The sequence below is a fragment of the Octodon degus genome, unplaced genomic scaffold (assembly GCF_000260255.1).
Source record: "Octodon degus isolate 3935 unplaced genomic scaffold, OctDeg1.0 scaffold00272, whole genome shotgun sequence".
Taxonomy (NCBI): Eukaryota; Metazoa; Chordata; class Mammalia; order Rodentia; family Octodontidae; genus Octodon; species Octodon degus.
In genome coordinates, this window is record NW_004524848.1 from 680,632 (window position 1) to 700,696 (window position 20,065).

At 37.0% G+C, this 20,065-nt stretch overlaps 1 protein-coding gene across 2 annotated transcripts in view; it reads left to right on the forward strand.

Moving 5' to 3' along the window:
* Positions 1-20,065, forward strand: part of Fam13a (family with sequence similarity 13 member A) — a 315,685-nt gene that overhangs the window by 74,298 nt on the left and 221,322 nt on the right. For both annotated transcript variants that reach the window (XM_023706820.1, XM_023706819.1), the window contains exon 4: positions 18,222-18,375. In XM_023706820.1, coding sequence (XP_023562588.1) covers positions 18,222-18,375 — 154 coding nt within the window. The remainder of the gene's footprint in view (positions 1-18,221; positions 18,376-20,065) is intronic.

Genomic DNA, 20,065 nt, shown 5'->3' on the forward strand with positions numbered 1-20,065 from the left:
AGGCAGTTAGCAAAATCCTTAATCTTTGTCCCTGGTGACCCTTTCTTTTCTTTTTTTAAATAATTTTATTGAGAAACAAATAGCAATGAGACAGTTTTTGTTGTCATACTGCTAGAGGTTAACACTAAGTGAAACTGTCTCATCCTTACTAAAATGATTTGAAATGTCACTCTTAGAGTACTATTTGTCTCTTTTTAGGTACACACATGTTGTTATAGAGCAAGGAAACATCTAACTGAAAATTGTTCGTTCAGTGTGATGAGGTAGCAACATTTGATAATTAGATTCTTAAACTTCACAAACACATATACACCTATATTCTTTCTTATTTTTAAGTAACGTTAGTGTCTTAAAAATGGTACGTATTCCTTGAACACAGCTAAAGTAATACTCAAAAAAGGCAAAACATCCAGTGATTCAATGTATCAATTTTTTCTGAGCATGCTTTCTGAAAACTCTGCACAAAAATTTAAAGGCATTTTTGCACATAAGAAGTATTTACATGCAAATTCCATTACTAATATCATTTTATAGCATATCATCAACATCTATGCTAACAAACATATGCAATTATATTACATGTAATTTATGTAATTTTTGTTATGTATTCCTTTATGTTTTACAATTAATTCATTTTGCAGAATGTTTATATTATTTTCTTTTTCTTTATTCTTTCTTTTGTTGTATTACTCACATTTCAGTGACCAGCATATTCCCAAAAGGTCAACATGTATTGCTAGTAAGTAAAATATAGACCAAAAATATAACAAGAACTCACAGGCTTCTTGTTATGAGATAAAACCAAAGCCTACAGGGTTTATTGGGTGACTGTCTCATAATTGACACTGTGCAGTGACCATGGAAGATAGACCTTGCACACCTTTGTCCCCTTCAGCCCGGAGTCCCCTCCAGCGGCCTTAAACTTAGATCAGAGCTAAACCCCCTCACCTGAGAGCTCTCTGGTTCCTGGGGTTTCTCCTACTTTCCTTCTTTTCTTTATGGAAAATCGTGCATATGCTGGTTCTTTTTGCTTATGTTTCCACTTTCACAGACCTTGAGTTGGTTGGTTCTCATTTTAAAAAATCATATCAGGCAGGTGCTTGCTTAGAATCCTCCTTTTCCCTCTGACTGTTGCCCTGCTACCTCCTATCCTAGCCTTTTCTCTTTTTCTTCCTCCGATGCCTTCCCTTTTCTTTACCTGTCCCACGATCTACTTTCCATGGCTAGATAAAACAGCTACTATATATAAAGTAAAAAGAAATCAATACGTTGTAAAGTGAAAGAGCATTAGATAAAAAGCTTTCTTATTACCCTTTAACATGGACCAAATCTGAAAAGTTTCTTTTGAATTAATCCTTCAGTTATCTGTAAGTCATGATTTAATATATTATAGATTAACTTAATATGTTCTTTCTCTTCCCCACACAAAGAGTTCTGTAGAGTTAAGCTAGAATTAAGGAAATAAACAGTACCTTTTATGAAATTTTATGTTTCCAAATTAAGTTCTTATTTTGGATTCTCTCAAGCTCCACTTTGACTTAGCTATAGTCAGACCAACTGAATTCAGGGAGTCTCTACACTAAATGTTTTGTCATTTCCAACCTTTTTTTTTTCTTTTTAGAATTTTATACCTGACTTTAGTCACCAAGAAGCAGTGATCCACAGAGGTGTGGTTTGTTTGGGTGTAAATGCGTTCTTGTGAAGCGTGGGCACTGTTTCTTAAATGAATGAGTGAATTCTAGGTAAACACACTTTGTCACTCTGTTTTTTTCCTGGGTGTTTTGTTTGAAAGCTCCATTGCAAGTGCTTTCCTGGCAAGCTCAAGGGCCTGAGTTCATTCTCCGGTTCCACAAAAAAAAAAAAAAAAACTCCATTGCAACTTTTGTTTTTCATTTCAAGTATTATATATTTCAGAACTTCTGTGAGTTATGAGTTTCTATAATATAATCATAGAATTTAATCACCGTTTATATCACTATGTTTATCTGAAACTGCACTTCGAATTTTAAACATGGACTCTAAAATGAACTGTAAGATGGGCCTCCTTTGAAATAATCATTAATTAGTATAGCATACTTCTTGTGCCTTTCAGGGAGGCAGTTCATCAGTTTCCATCAGTATAACTTTGTTAATATTTAATCATGAATTGTCTTAGGGCTGGAGTTTTGAATTTCTAATTAGTAACTGTTGCTTGTGTTAATAACTTACATAGAATTTCTAATTTGCAAATTTTTGTTATTTCATATATGTTTGGCAATAAACCTATAAATTTTTTTTCTTGGAAGACAATTTTGCAAAATGCCCAAGAGAAAACCCATACATTTGGGTAGTGACTAGCCAAGGAAACAAGACACTTTCATGGGTTCCGTCTTGGCCACCGGGTTGTTTTGTTCCTCTTTTTCTCTTCATGAGCTGCCAACCTCATCATTTTCCTACTCAACTAGGAAATTTTGATTTTGATGTTATAGGAAGAAAATAATTCAGTTTGTTCTTTTACATTTTCATACATTTTCTTTCTCTGAAGATGATACTGAGGCAATAGAACCAAAACATTGCTCTTAGTGATTTGGGCAGTCCATCTTCATTTCCTGTTTTTCTCTTTATATTGTTTTACTTTTGAACGTAGCCTTTTTCCTCATATCTTCAGCTGTATTTCACTGAGAACTAGGACAAAAATGATTAAACTGCTTCTTTCACTCAAAAAATCAAATAAACCTTAGGACACTGACAATTTTCTTATTTATGCGGGGGTTGTCAAATAGAAAAGAGACACAGAAAAAATATAACTGACAGTTCTCCTAAAGAGTTTCCTATAATATTTTCATTTATTTCCTGGATACAAATGGGAAATTTCTCTCATTCTAATGTAGATATTTCCATATGTGTGAATTGTCAGCCAGTATCACTGAGAATCTGAAACAGCTACCCCTGGAGAAGTGTTCTCGAGGGCAGAATCCCTTGTATCAAAGGTTCAGTGTACACAGAAGGGACATTGTCAGAGCTATCCCCACACCTTCTTATGTGGGCCGTGCAGCATTAACTATGTGTATCAGAAGGCTTAGCAGTGTAGCGGAAGCAGGCAAGTGCTCAGACTGCCTGGGCCTGGATTTGGTTTTAAAATATACTTAGAGAAGTGGCTGTAGACAGGATAACAGCTCCTCACCTCATTCCTTTGCTGGACAGTCTACAGACAAATGGAATCAGGCTCCATCCTCTTGTGTCTGGTTTTCCCCCTTTATATAATGTTTTCTTATCCTTTTTTCCAGCAGTACTGGGGACTGCATGCTAGGCAAGCACAGTACCGCTGAGCTACACCCTGAGCTCTGGGTCCTCACCTTTAACACAGAGGATAACAATCCCTCCCCCTGGGGTTGCTGTGAGGATTAAATCAGATCATTAACCAAAGTGTTCAGCGTAGTGTCCAACATATAATAAATGTTCTTTTCCTATTTCTACTTATTTGCATTAAGTTTTTGATGTTCTTAAAAATTTTTATTGCAATATAGTTTAACAATATAATATACTGTTGTAGTCTTTGTTATTTTTAGAGTAATGTAAATCTAATTTATGTATTAAACAGACTTTTGGAGTAACATAAGAACCTAAAAATAATGCTTTTCCTACCCTCATGTGAGAATATGTTGCATATTCTAGACAGCTGACTTATAATGTAGACATCTGGAGTGCAGCATTACTATGTGGGACTGACCGAATGTAGATTATTGATATTACTGGTCTGAATTTAGTTCAAAGTTAAAGTGATCTTTTTTCTGGTGCCCTGCTTTCTTCCAAATTGAGGGGAAATATAATTAGTTCTAACTATTCCAACATACGATATTGTATTATAAACACAGAATTCTAAGTGTGATAAATATTTTCTAAATATAATATAGCTAATTCTAACTATTCTACAGACATATTACTTAAGCAACTCTGTTAAAGTCATGAAACTGAGAGGCACGAAAGAAGTTCTGCAGAGTTTCTTCTCAACTTTCTCTAACTGGGATACCTGACAGTTATATCCCAATGGGAACAGGAGCAAAATAAGAGCCAGAAATGAGGGCTGGTGGGGGTGGGGTGACACGCAACAGCTGCTGCTCCTGGAGTTCTCATAGCGCTTGCACATTTGCTTGGCAATCGTGTTTTGTACAGTTGGTTAAGCCTGTTAAAATTCACCCTCTTTTGAGCCATCCGTAGCTTCATTTGTAAACTTTTTTAGAGCACAGAAGGGATTTATCCATCTTAGAAGTGTCAGTGAGACTTGTCTAGCCTTTGATACCTTGATGGAGAAGAGTGAGCAGGTTTATGAGTAGCTACATTCCAGTTTAGTGCTTGGAAAAGTTTCCTGATTATCAGAAAATACATATCCTCAACTGCTCTAAAAAACAATAAATTTGTAGTCACACTATCATTTTCATTTTTATTATTATGCATTGAGGTTTTTGGAAATTGACACAATTCCCTTTGGCTGAAGAACACAGTAATAAGAAGCACCTAATATTAGATATTTGTAAGCTAAAATACCTTGCTTTTTATTTTCTCAAGGTCTTCCTTGACTTTGCTATAGTCAGACCAATTGTATTCAGGGAGTCTAATGTTTTGTACTTTCTCTTCTCCAGAAGTAAGTAAGTTCACCAAATCTTTTGTCATTTCCAACTGTTTGACTCCCTTGGTTAGGTAAAGGCTGACTTTAGAATGTATTCACTGTTCTTATTCCATTTTTTTTTCTTGTCCTACTACTTAAATGCTTTGTTGTCCTACTACTTAAATACCTTCTTACACTTTCGCATAGGAAGAAGCATGGCACAGTAGGAAAGAAGTGGAAGCAATAAAATGCTTATCAGTAGATAAATGGATAAACAATGTGATATACACATGCAATGGAATATTATTTTAGAAAGAAAGGCTGCCTTGTCCCATGCTGCCATGTGGATATTATATTAAGTGAAATAAGCTAGTCAAAACCTGTAAATCTTGTATGATTCCATTTATATGAGGTATCTGATATAATAATATTCATAGAAAAGAAGTAGGATAGTGGTTTCAAGGGCCTGGGAGGAGGGGAAAAAAGCAGTAGTTCAGTGATAGTAGACCTTCAGCTTTACAGGACGAAACATTTTGGGGATATGTTTCACAACAATATAAACATACTTGATGTTAGTGGACCATATACCTTACTGAAAAACATTTGGAATGATAAATTTGTTATGGGTCTTTTACTATAAATTTTTAAAAACAGGCAAAGAGCTAAACTCTGAGTTAGTTAAGTTTACCAAAGAAACTTTTCCATATTCAGTGAACTAAGATGTAGAAATTGCTGTGTTCCAATACTTAGTTCAGAGCAAAATAAATGTAAGTTGATTCTTTCTTTTACATGTTTACCTAGTCTTAAATAGATGCTTGAGGTGCCTAGGAAATTAGAGCTAAATTGCTCTCAGATACCTTGAAGCAGGGCATAATATAAACCAGTCTGTTTCAAATTATAATAAAGATGATTTTGACATGCTGAGCTATAATCTTACTGTTTTGATAGCCACCATTATAGAACACTACTGACACTTGAAAATGAAATAAAGAATACAAATTTTCCTTTATTGTCAGTAAGTTATAGGCTGAGCTCTTGCTGAAGACCTTGTGTTCCTCAGTATTTATTTCCCTCACAGGCTTTGCCAATGTTTCTTTAGCCCATTTGGAAGCATTCTTGTTGTTCCATCCCAAGGGTTGTTTAGATCAAAGATAACTACTTTGCCTAGAACTTGTTGATTTGGGGCTCACTGGAAATGAAACTTGTCCTACCTGCTGTTCATTCTGATGCAGACGATAAGGACATTGTATATGGTCTTTACATTATATTTTGCAAGCTTATGGTCCATGACTGTATAGGGAAATGAAAGAAATTAAGCCCTCTTCCCTTAAGATACTTCATGCAATTGAGGCAAATACTTTCATAACAAATTGTGATAAAAAAAAAAACCACTCTAAGAAATTCTGTATCCCAAGAGTAAATGAATTATGTGAGAATAAAGAAGAAATAGTTCTGATGGGGTAGAAGAACATAATTTAGTTGAGCCTTAGAAAATAAACAGGATTTAGTAAGTGAACGAGGAAAAACACTATCCAGGAAAAATAGATCATAACTAAAACTGGTTTACATGTATTGTTGTAGCAAGGGCCCTAAGGTGCAGGGGAGACTGCAATGAAAGTAAGGCTGATGTTTATTTGTGACATTGAAACTGCTAACATATGACCTGAGTCACTTTTAGTAGGCATAAAACTTAATACTCAAAACAAAGACTTATCTTCCCCTTTAACAACTATTGAATAGTTTCTATAGGTTAAAATCCTGAAATCCTTTAAATGACAAGTGGTAGCCAGATGTGGTGATATATAATCTGTACTCTTAGCACACTGGGAGGCTGAAGTCAGGGGATCACAGGTTTGAGCCTATGATGGGCATCTTAATGAGACTATCTCAAAATGAAAAACCAAAAGTAAAAAGGATTAAGGATATAGCTCAGTGGGTTCAGTCACCCATAAAACATACACACATGAGTGCGCGCGCGCGCACACACACACACACACACACACACACACACACATTCAAGAGTGAGCCCAGATTTGGTTTTCCACAAAATTCCTACATTTTACTGAAGTGGTTAGAACTTCTACACACACTCTTGCACTCAGTAACTGGTTCTCTGGAGTTAAATGTACCTCACCACCCCTTGCCCCCACCCTATCAGTCTGTTTCTTCAGGTAATTAGAGTTAGAGAATTGGAAGAGCTCAAAGATATCCTTCAGGAAAAATCTCAGACTGAAAATGGGAAAGTTTCCTAAGAAGTTAAGTGACAAGAGCAATAAATGGTGGAAGCAGCCAAGGCCCACAGTTGTGTAGCTCTGAACCTGCTGTTCCTCCCAGTCTACTGCAGAGCAGAGGCACCCACAAAGTGTGTTGTACCTCCATGCATGAGTCCCACCTCCTTTAATGTGGGCTCCTTTATCAGATTTCCCTTTCCTTATCTAATGCAGGCTGTGTTAGCTTTCCATCACTGTGACAAAATACCTTAGAGAAATCAGTATCAAGGAGAAAAGATTTATTTTTTCTCACTGTTTTAGAGGTGTTAGGGCATGATTTTCTGGCTCTGTTGTTCCTGGGCCTTGGGAAGGAGAGCATCATGTGAAGAGGGCATAGGAGTAAAAGAATGCTCACCTAGTGGCGGCCAGGAAGCAGGGGGTAAGAAAGAAGAAGGGCCTGGTACAAAAGGTCCCCTTTGGGGGCACACATACCATGACCTGCTTCTCCAACCAGAACCCACATCCTAAAGATTCCAACTCCCCCAGTATCCCATTAAACCATGTATCCACCAGTGTATTAATCCATTGATGAGGTCAGAGCCCTCATGATCCAGTCACCTCCCAGAGGCTCCCCCTCTGCTGCACTGGGAGAGCAAGCCTTCAACAGGTGAGCCTGAGGAGAGGGAGTAAGGGGAGCACTGAGGCTCCAAAGATCCCACAGGTTGTCCAGAATTCCACAGCTTCCCCAGCTGCCTCTGCATCTTGGATTTATCCAGAGTTGGTGGCTATCCAGAGTTGCTGTTTCTTCTAGTAGTTACCATAGAATTTTGACCCATCACTGTTAACTGCTGACTTAACATCAGCCACATCCTTGCATGGATGTGGATAGGAAGATTTTTGAATTGGAGCCTTCCTAGTCCCCCAGAATATGCTAACTTTTGTCTGCTAGTGGCCCTTTCAGATGAGTAGTATTCGTCTTTGAGAAACTCACACTATCACTCTCTGTTAACTCTGCACACTATCACTCACTGTTAACTCTGGTGGTGGTTTCCAAAAAAAAAAGAAAAGTCTACACTTTACCTCCCTCTTCTCCTTGCCTCTATAGAGTCTAGTGCAGATAATTTATCTCTTTCCTCTGGTATAGTGTGGATATACTGAAACATGGTTTATTAGTGGTGGCTTTTCTTTGAGACACAAGATGTTTTATTGTAATGTAATATGAAAACATTTTTGAGAGACCTTGAAAATGGTAATTCATGCTCTCTATATTAATAAAATTCTCAGTTTGTCACTGCAGGCTTAGTAATAATTATCTTTAAGAATAATAATTGGCTACTACCTTTTCACTAGTTCGTTTGAAACTGTAACCTGAAATAGATTGAGTTATAGCTATCCAGCAATAATTTTTTTAAATCACTTATTTATACCAGACAACTAGATATTGGAAAATATCTAAAAAATAAAAATTTCTGCCTATTTCAAATGTCTTAGTTACTTTTCTCTCATTGCTGGGACAAAGTACCCAACACCCAAAATTAAGGAAGGAAAGATTTATTTAACTCACAGTTTGTGGAGGTTTCAGTCCATACTCAGCTGGCTCTGAGGCAGAGTGGCACTTAGCAGAGAACAAAAAAGTCATATATTAATGCTTCTAAGACAAATAGCAAGAATAACTCTCCTAGTCTTGAAATTGTTTATTTATTTATTTAGGGAAGGGTCTACAGGGTGTTCAGGGTCTCACTTATAGTGATTCTCTTGTTTATAGCCTCCCAAGTGCTGGGATTATAAGCGGGCACCGCCATACCCAGTCTCAAACACCATCTCAGCATGCCCCAGGGGCAGAGCTGGCACAGCAGGCCTGGGGATCAAACTCCTGGCCCCTGCCTCTGTTTGCAGGTGCTTTAATCCACTTTAATCCATTATTTGGCCAGCCCTTGAAATTGTGAGAAAGGAAAAATATATGCTAGTTTCACTCTCATGCCTCAAATTGTCATGGGCAGATTATGTGTTAAATCTTCAGTTAAGTGGGAAAGACATTACATTTATGGTTGGAAGACAGGAATGGAAAATGTGCTCCTGTTGCAACAGAAAGGGTTATGCCTTGTCCACAAGGAATATCCCTGAAACAAGTGACCAAATCATTTACTACATGCAAATGGCAGCAGTGTAATTCAAGAATAAATTTGGGCTCTGAAATACAAAAATGCATGGGAGAGGACAATTGTGCTACTGAAGAGTTGCTGCTACATTTCTGGGTACATCATTGAAAGAGACCACCTAAAGCAAATTTTCTGTTGCAGTGAAGCTGGATTCTTCTAGAAGATGCCAACAGAGTCCTAAAAGTGCAGACATGTCACCAATGTATAGAACACATAAAGACAGATTAACTCTGCATAGTGCTGCAACTTTGCAGGGCAAATGATAAAGCCAGGTGTGGTGTACAGAGTGAAGAACCCACACTTTCAAAACATTACCAGAAACTGGGGTGTCATTGATCTTGTTTGTGAAATGGTTCTACCAGTGAGTGCTTCATCCTGGAAGTGAAATAATACTTTGCAGAAGAAGGTTTGGAATTCAAAGTTCTATTAATAATGGACAGTGCACCTAGCCATCGTCAATCTGTTGGGTATGAAAACGAAAATGTCAAGATTATACTTCTGTCTCCCCATACCACCTCAGTTCTTTTGTTTAAACTTTTATTTTATTATTACATGTTTGCAAATACATGGTTTACATTCTTTTTAGGGAATAGGTACACACGCTTAACAAACACATCTCAATTCTTTTTTATTACCCATTCCTTCCCCTTGCACCTACCTCCTTCTATCTCTGAATTACTTTTCTCTATTTTCGTTTTTATTTTTAGTTCATGTTAACATCATATGCCTACATTCACTTTATTTCTTGCATGTACCTGACACAGCTTAAATCTTTTTAATTCCACTTCATACACCCCTAGTCAAGTAGACCCCTTCCCATTTGAGAAAGATCTATTCCTTCTTTCCTTCTATTAATCTTTTGCTTTTTATTTCTATTTTGCCTTAATGAAATGAATGGTATCTTATAGCACTTAAGCTTGTGTGTCTGACACTTCATAAACATTATCTTTTTCATGTATATCCACTTTTCTACAAATAAATAGAATTTTCCCTTTTTATAACATATATATATAATGTTTTATTTATCCACTCGTCTGTTGATGGACATACAGGCAGCTTCTAGGATTTATGAATTGTGCTGTATACATAAGTGTGCATGTATTACTATAATATAACTTTAACTCTTTGGGGAAGATACCTGTAAGAGGACTATCTGGGTCACATGAAATTTCTATTTTTATTTCCTTGAGAAACCTACATACTGATTTCCATAATGGTTGTCCTAGTTTACATTCCCACCACCAACATAGAAAGGTTCCTTTTTACTACCACTATACCAGCATTTGTTATTGTTTGATTTATTGGTATTGCCATTATTCTTTGTGTTAGATAAAATCTTAGTTTTTTTTTAGTTTACATTTCTCTAGTGGCCAAAGATGTTGAACACTTTTTGATATATTTATTGGTCATTTGTACTACTTCTCCTGGGAAATCTCTATTCATTTCACTTACCCATTTTTGACTGGATCTTTTATTATGGGGGCCCTAATTTTTAAATTTCTTTATATATTCTAGATACCAGCCCTCTGTCTAACAAAGAGCTGGCAAAATGTTTTCCCACTCTATAGGGTGTCTCTTAATTCCATTGTGGAAACCCTTTGCTCTGCAGAAGTTCGGGGTTTTTTCCAAATTTGATATGATCCTACTTGTGATTTGAGCTATTATTTTTTGTGCAATTGGAATTTTTTTTCAGAAATACCTTGCCTACACCTATGACTTCAAGTGTTTTACCTATTTTGTTTTCCAGTAGGTTCATTGACCTTTGACCCATTTGCCTACACCTATGATTTCAAAGAGTTTTACTTATTTTATTTTCCAATATGTTCATTGTTTCTGTTTTAATGTTTAGACCCTTGACTCACTTTTATTTTAGTTTAGTACTTGGTGAGAATTATGAATCTAGCTTTGATCCTCTCATATAGCCAGTTTTTCCTTGTTGAAAGGCAATGTCATCCAATTATGGTTATGCCACCTTTGTTGAAGATTGAGTAGCTGAATGTGTCTGGGGTTATTCCTACATCTTTTATTTATTTGTCCATTTTTCATGCCAATCCCATGCCATTTTTATCATTATTGCTTAGTAGAATAACTTGGAGTTGGAAGTATTATGATGACTCCTGCTTTGCTCTTTTTCCCAAGATTGCTTTTGCTATTCTGGGTCCATCTGAATCGTAGGATAGTTTCCTTATTGTATTAGGAGTGCTGTTGGTATTTTGATTGTTCATTGAATCTAGTTTTGAAAATATAGCCATTGGCCAGTATTAGTTCTGCTACCCGGGTACTGGGGACATCTTCCCATTTTTTTACATTCTCGTCAGTCTCCTTTTTCAGAGTATTATAGTTTTCATTGTAGAGGTTTTTCACTATCTTTATTAGGGTAATTCCTAGGTACTCAATTTTTCTTGATGCTATTGTGGATAGTATTCTTTTCATGATTTCTTTTTCAGTGAGTTCATTATTGGTGTACAAGACTACTTTGACTTTTGTGTTTTAGTTTTATATTCTGCTACACTCTGAACTTGGTTATTTGTGTTAAGAGTCTTGGTGGAGTTTTTTGGGTCTTATATGTAGAGTATCCTGTCATCTTCAAATAATGATAATTTGTCTTCTTTGCTTCCTAAACATATCCCTTTTATTTATTTCTCTTACCTAATTGCTGTGGCTAATGTTTTGAGTACAGTATTGAACAGATGTGGTGACAGTGAGCATCCTTGACTTGCCTGATTTTAGAGATAAGGTTTTCAGGGTTTTTTTTTTTCCATTTAATATGTTGTTGACTATTAGATTTGTCAGAAACAGCTTTTATGACAGGGAAGGCCCTCTGTACCTGTTTTCTTTAGGGTTTTGTTAACAAAGGGGTGTTGGATTTTGTTAAACCTTTTTTGGAAGCTATTGATATGATCATGTGGTTTTTGTCCTTGCTTCTGTTTATGTGTATCCTTGCTTATGTTGACTCATTCTTATAACACTGGGATGAAACCTACTTGGTCATGATATCTGATCCTTTTAATTATGTTTTGTATATAATTTACCAATATCTCATTGAGTATTATTCTTCTATGTTCATTGAGGAAATTAGCCTATATTTTTGGGTTTTTTTACTTTGGTCTCTGTCTGGATCAGATTGATGCTGGCTTCTAGGAATGAGTTTAGAAGCACTCTTTCCCTTCAACTTTATTGAAGATTTTGATGAGTGATTGTAATATAGCATCTTAAAGGTTTTGTAAAACTCAGCAGTGAATCTGTTAGGTCTGGAGTTTTTCCTAGTTAATATGTTTTCGTTACTACCTCAATTTATTTGCTTGTTGTTGGATTGTTAAAAAGTTTTTGTCTCCTTGGTTTAGTCTTGGTAATTTATATGATTCTAGGAATCTGTATGTTTCTTCAAGGTTTTCCAATTTGTTGGAATACAATTTTTCAATTACTTACTATCTTCTGAATTTTTACTCTGTTTTTTGTGATGTTTTACTTTTTCATTTTTAGTTGCATTGGTATGAGTCTTTCCTCTCATTCTTTGTACTATTTGTTTAAAAGTTTACCTATTTTGTTTACTCTTGCAAAGAACCAGCTCTTTGGTTAGGTGATTCTTTGTAATTTGCTTTTGGTCTTAATTTCATTAATTCTCATTCAGATCTTTATGATTTCACTCCTTAAAGTAGGTTTGGACTTGGATTCTTACTATTTTTCAAGGATCTTGAAGCTCACCAGTTATTTGTTTGAGCTCACTCTGGTTTTTCTGTTTTTGGTTTTTGTTTGTTTGTTTTGGTTCCAGGAATCAAACCCTGGGCCTTGTACTTGCCAGTCAGGTTCTGTACCATGAGCTACATCCCCAGCCCTTGCTGTTTTTCTAATATCAACACTGATTGCAGTAAGCTTCCCTTTTAGGGCTGTTTTGATTTCTTTGGGGGGGGGTGAGAAAGGAAAAGGAGGGTCTACAGGGTGTTCAGAGTCTCACTACTAGATCCCACTTATAGTGATCCTCCTGTTTTCAGCCTCCCAAGAGCTAGAATTACAAGCACGTGCCACCATGCCCAGTCTCAATTGCCATCTCAGCACCCCCAAATGGCAGGCCTGGCACGGCAGGCCTGGGATCAAACCCCTGACCCCTGTGCCTGCTTGCAGGTGCTTTCATCTGCTGAGCTGCTTTGGCCAGCCCTTCTTTCTTCATCTCTAATGTAACTTGTTGGATGTTCAGAAGTTATTTATTAAGTTTCCAGGTAGTCTAAGTTTTCTCTGTTTGCTTCTGTGATCGATTTCATGTTTCATTACACAATGGTCTGGTAATAAACAAGAGGCAATTACAATTCTTTTGTATTTATTTAAGTGCACTTTGTGGACCAGCATGTGGTCTATTTTGGAGAAAATTCTGTGTGCTCCTGAGAAGAATGTGTACACTGTTGTAGTAGAGTAGAGCAGTCATATGTTAAAGGGTATGGCTCAACTCTGAAATTTCTTTATTGATTTTTTTTTTGTTTAGCTGATCTATCTCTTTGCAAAAGTGTAGTGTTGAAGTCACCTACTACAACTACGTACTATGTTTATTTGATCTTTTATGTCCAGCAGTATTTGGGGTTTTTTAATGTTTTTAAAATGTATTTATTTGATACAGGGTCTTGCTACATAGTTCAAACTCCTAGTAATCCTCCTCTCTCAGCCTCCCCAGTGCTGGGATTACAGGCATGTGCCACGATGCCCAGTTTCAGGGCCAGCACGGTGTGTCCAGGCTTCTGGTGATGGCTTAGCATATGGTACTGGGATGGAACTTGGAAACTTGCACTTGCCAGGCAGGCACTTAGACCATCAAACTATCTCCACAGCCCTGAGTTTGTTTTTCAATGCATACATCTTTGTAAATGTTATCTCTTTTTGTTGGATTGTCTCAACCAGAATGTAGTCATCTTCTTTGTCTCACCTGATCATCTTTGCGAGTAAAATTACTCCCCCTGCTTGTTTTGGGAGTCCTAGTTCATGGAATATTGTTTTCCATCCTTTAATCTTTTTGGTTAAATGAGTTTCTTGAATGAAGCAGACTTTTTGGGTTCTGTTTTATGAGCCTGTCTGCCAAGCTATATCTCAATTCATTAGCTATTAATATTAAAAGTTTGTGTTGAGATATCTGCTAAAATTTAATGGGTTTACCTTTAACATAATTTTTTGCTTTTCTCTGACAGCTTTTAAAATTCTCATTTTTTATTGATATTTTAATTATAATGTGCTGTGGGGGCTTCTTTTTTCATCATGGTTGGTGTCCCATAAAGCTCACTTACTTGTGTGTTGACCTTTTTCCTCATATTTGGAATTTTTTCTATTATAATTTCTTGAACAAATTTATTATTCCATGTGTGCTGTTTTCTAGTTTCTCTCTAACTCCAACTGGCTTTAGTTTGGTCTTCATAGTGTCTTCTAATAGTGGTTAGATACATTTTTTTCTTGTTCTTTTAATGTTTTTAAGGTTTCTCTGAGTAATTCATTATAATTTACCCTTTTTTTCTCCTTGATTTCACAAACCTTGTCTTCACATTGATCATTTCCTCAATTTATGAATTTTATACAATTCCTTATATCTGGAATCTTTGTCTGATATCTTTTCATAGATTCTATATCTTTTGCAAGTTTGTCATTCATATTTTGAGTTATTTTGATCAGATTTTCCTATTTCTTATTTTCCCCATACCCACATTTTTTTATTTTGTATGATAATTTCATAAATCTTTTGGTCATGTCCTCTTTGAATTCACCATGTTATTTGTTTTAAATTCTTCCTTAATAAATTCATAAAGCAACACTACTTGGTATTTGCTTTTCTATCAGTGCCCCTGGATTGGCCTTGTGAGAGTTGAGAGACCAAGAGGTCTTTCTTTGCCTTGTTTTCTTCTCTCTCTCTCTCTCTCTCTCTCTCTCTCTCTCTCTCTCTCTCCCTTCCTCCCTCCCTCTCTCTCTGATGTTACATACATACAAACACATGCGTTTTCCCCCTTCTTAGATTCTAATGATTAAGTTCAAGTGGAGTGAGGAGAGGTAATAATTGATATGAATATCTTTTTTAGTAAGATACTGCATTGCCTTTCAGTGTTGTGTTCTCAGCTTTATTTGCCCAAAGACTATTCAAAAAAGATAGTATGTGTTCCTTTTGCAATTTCATTTAAATGTTCAGACTTTGTCTGTGTGTTTTGGGGAAAGAATTACTTTTTGTTATGGTAGCCTCAACAGATCCAATCATACACCGGCTATCCATGATAAACCTTGCATTTGCACGCTCACCCTTTATCAACACTCTCCCAGTCTATATTCAATTATTATTAGCAGTTACTCTGCAGTGTGGAAGGTAATGGACAGAAGAGATGGAGGGGTGTCTACCAGATGAGTGTAAGTTGGTAGGGGAGAACTGGGTAGGAGAAATAATAATAGCTGGAAAAAACACATAGGGTTTTATTCTGCTGGAGGCCCTTTGGTTGGATTTAAGGATTAGTGCTAAGGGTTTTAAGAAACACATAGGGTTTTATTCTGCTGGAGGCCCTTTGGTTGGATTTAAGGATTAGTGCTAAGGGGTGTGAGGACAAAATATGAAGAGGGAGGTGGACTTGGTGAGTGAGGAAAGGTATGAGGTTACTTGAACTAGGTATACCTGTGCAACTGTAGAATAGAAAAGAGGCAAGGGAAGATGAGGCTACCTAAGAATGAACAAGAAGAATATACAGGGAGGACAGAAGTTGATGTAATAGAAGATAGGAGAGACAGCAGAATATGGCAAAGTCAGAACTTGAAAGGAAGAATTTTAAAAGTGGGAGAAACTAGTAAAAAATAAGAAAACAGTATTGCTACAGAAGCCTGAACTTAAAAGATATGATAGGGAGCACAAAAAGGGAGAAAAAATAAAACACCAATGAAAACAAAACAAAACCAACATCCCCAAAATAAAAAAAACCTAGGGGGAAAAAATCCGATCCAGTGGGGCTTCACATCAAATACACAAATAAGAAAAAGTACATGCAACTCACACATGACAACCATGCAGAAAACCCTGAGGGTTCACACAGTTCCCTTCTTGGATTAGCTACAGTCTGATGACAGGCAGCCACAGCACATTCCCTTGCACTCAAACCCATTAAAACCCATTCTCAAGAAGTCCCTCGTCCAACTTGCAGGCAGAATCTGATCCTGGCCTGGGCTTGGCTTTGGGACTCTTCTCCATCCCACAGAAGATGGTGGCATCTATAAGTAGGTAGACTCATGGCTGGAGGCCTGCAGAGTCAGCCAGTGTGCTCCCACTGTGGCCAGGGTAACCAGGAATACACGACTGTGTTCACATCCTGATGTGCTCACAAGTGTAAGACCTCAGGACACAGCAGGCAGTTCCAGTTCCCTCACTCTCAAGCAGCATCCACAGAGTCCATGGCAGGACTGTGCACCTGCAGAAATCCATAGACTATGTTTGCTTTTATATCATTCAGCTTGTTGGCAGAATTCCTTTGCTTTCCCTTCCATGGCTAAGGACTCCTCTCTTTATTGGGTTTTCACAGCTAGAAGCCACCTAAGGTCCCCATAGTTCCCCACCACATGGAATTCTTACAGACCCTTGCCTAGCCCCTCTTAACAGCATGTCAGCTTCCTTCCTCTGGGCCAGCAGGAGAACCTCTCTGTTCAGCAAAGACTGAGTCTTACATAATGTCATATCTTCATGGAAGTGACATCCTGTCACCTTTGCCAAATTCTCTTGACTAAAACCAAGCAAGTCACAGCCCCCAAGGGGAAGGAATTGCACATGGCTCATTTGGGAGACACCTTAGGAGGTGTATCCTGTGGATGCTCTAGTAGGCTGAACAATGTCTTCCAGAGGTACCAGGTCTTGGCCAGTGGATCCAGTGAATGGTGCCTTATATGAGAAAAAGAGTCTCTTTAGGTATAATTAATATCAGGATCTTGAGTTAGCAGGATTATCCTGGGTTATCTGAGGTAGATTAATGCAATCATGTGTGTCTTTATAAGAAGGAGGCAGAGGGAGGTTAGATACATATATATGTGAAGATGGAGCTTGAAGGTCATAGCTTTGAACAAAGTTTGGTACAATATAGCCATGGCCAAGGAATGCTGGCAACCACTAGAAGTGAGGAGCTGGGCCTTGTGGCACATGCCTGTAATTCCAGCACTCAGGAGCCTGAATGAGGAAGACTGCTGCAAATTTAAGGCCAGCCTGAAAGTAAGTTCAAGGTCAGCCTGAACTGTATGGTGAAACTCTGCCTCAAAAAGACTAGGGGAAGAAAGAGACAGAGACAGATACAGAGACAGACAGACAGAGAAAGAAAGAGGAGTAAAGGTACATATTCTTCTAGAACCTCCACAGGGAGTCCAGCTTGGTTGACACCATGATTCAGACCTGATTTTGCTGTTTAAAGATATAGAACTGGAAGACAGTAGTTTCAGTTGGGGCCTACTTTGTGGTAATTTTTTTACAGCATCCACAAGACACTAATACAAATAAGTTTTAAATGTTATTTTTTAAATGTATTTCACTGTTATCAGTGATGCTAAATATCCTTTCCAATGGTTACTGACTTTAGATGTCTCCCTGTGTGAGTTTCCAATTCAGATCTATTGTATTTTTGCATTCTCTTTCTTAGGTTAGTATGTGTTCTTTACAGTCTAATTGCTAATCCTATGTCAGGTATTCATGTTACTAAAGAAGATAATTCATAGCTTGTCTTTTTACTTTGTTTGTGGTAGATTACTTGTTTTCAACTTTTTAAATTATGGGATATTTTAAACTCAAAAGAAGAGACTAGTACATATCTTCCATATGCACATTATTCAGCTTCAACAATGACTCTCTTTTCTCCCTAGAAGTACCTGTTTTTCCCTTTAAGATTTGTAATTTGTATCCATTATCTTAAAAATACTTGAAGACTGTCTTGTAATTATTTGTGTGGCTGAATAGTTTGTCGTAATAATGCCCATTCCTTGTCACTTTTACTGTTATGTAAGTGTTGTATAGAACAATATAAATATTGTCGAAAGACTAGGAGCATCAGGGCTGATCTGTACTTCTTCCAAAGCAGCCTGGCTTTCTCCAGTGAGCACAACTGTGGGGTCAGATCTTGGAACTCACCACTTGTCCCAGCAACATCACACATATTACAAAGAGTTTGTTAAAAAGCCTGTGTATCCTTACAACAAGACAAATCATGCAGGAATTGTCAAAAAATAAGTCTGAGTCTGATTTACTGGTGGTGGTATTTTTACTAATTCTTTTTTTTTTTTTCTAATGTCTAGTGTGCCATGTGGGCATGAAGGTATGAAAAAACAACACCTTTTCAACAAGATAATGGCAAAACTTCTAGAAAATTACAATACCCTATTTGAAGCAGAATATACAAAAAATGATAAACAGAGATATGACAAACAAGCCAGGCTCATTGTAGTAAAAGTAAGTATCTTTGATATTTAACTTTTAGTATTGATATAATTGTGGTGGAAGATTTTATTTCAATTCTAAAATCACATATGGGTATAACTTTAGGTACATTGAGTTCTTTTGATATCTAGTCTATCAAATATTTATTGAGTTGGTACATATAGTCCAAGATTAAGAATCATAATAGTGATGTTATTTTTGCTTATTGCGATAAAACATTCCCCAGAGTGCTCACGTGAACCCAGTACTCTGATCATTTAAACACAGTGCACTGTCTTTCAAAACCTGATGTTACAGCAGAGGTATTGCATACAATTGTGTTCAAGAGAGTTAGCTTAGTGCTGCCAATTCCTAAAGGCAGAAATATCCTTTTTGTCTCTCTTGTTTGTGTCTGGCACATTTTCAAGTCAAACTTGGATTTTAAGTCCTATATACGTGTTCTGGGCAACTATCATAAGTAAAGGAGCATTTTTAAATCCCCATAATGGAGTGCATAATAATATTATCTACATCATTTTATATATTGACCAATAATTCATAACATATCCTTTACATATTAAATAAATGCATGTAGGTTTCTAAGGCCTTGCATTTGAAAGTCAAAGGATAAATATCCAAACTAAATCCTCCAAAGTAAGAGAGACAGGCATCTTGTTTCTCTCTCTCTCTCATCTATGTTGAGGTAAATTGTGATGGAGCTGATACAAAAGATGTCCTTGGAGTGCTTTCTGAGACTTAGAGATTTACAGACCACATGGAACTCTTGTTGATTCATATTACAGTGAATGACAGACCCAGAGGTACTTGGTTTGGCCATGGAAAAGGGATGCTTTTATCTTTTCATTCAGTTGATGCTATAGTTGCAAAATAAAAGATAATGGGTGTGAAGTATCACTCTCCCAAATCAAGAACAGAAAAGCCAAACTAGCCCCTCTTAATTAGGGCTTGTACTATTACCACACAAAACTTCCTACAAGGTATAAAGTCCTTCTCCAGAGAACAGAGAGGAATGCACTTGGCAGGTGCGTTGTCAACACCATAGAGCTTTAAACTGACATTTGAAGTGAAGAGAGAACAGTGCTCAGATAAAATGATAAAATGACATAATTGGTAAGTAGCAGCTATAACCTCAATTGGGGTCAATACAATAGTTGAAAAAGTGTGGCAGGCCAGTAAGATAGCTCAGCAGTCTAAAGTACCTGCTTAGGCAAGCTTAGGCAAGTGTGCAGGGACCATGGTTCAATCCCCAGCATGACCACATGCCATGCCAGCCCCATCCTGCCCCCAAGGTGGGCTGAGCCAGCCAAAAAGAAAAAAATGTGCCAATTATTTATAAGAGAGAGTTAAAAAAAACCCTCAGCTTTGCCACAGAAAAATTATCTTTCAGTAGAAAAAAGTCTCCTTTAAGTTTGCCCCTCTGATGTCTGTAATACTTTGCACAGGGCCTCTTTTTCAAATATTAAGAGGTGGTTGACTTTGTTTCATCTAAATCTGTAAGAAGCAAGAATGATAAACTGCAAGCCTTTATATTGAAGTGGATGCCACTTGAACATACACTCATAAGTGAAATAAACCAGACACACATGTGTAAATATCATATAGTCTCCCTAGTATAAGAACTCCGAAGAAGAAATACAAATAGAAAGATATAATACAAGGAAAGGGAAAGCAGGATCTCAAGGACTAACTAATCAAGAGAGGG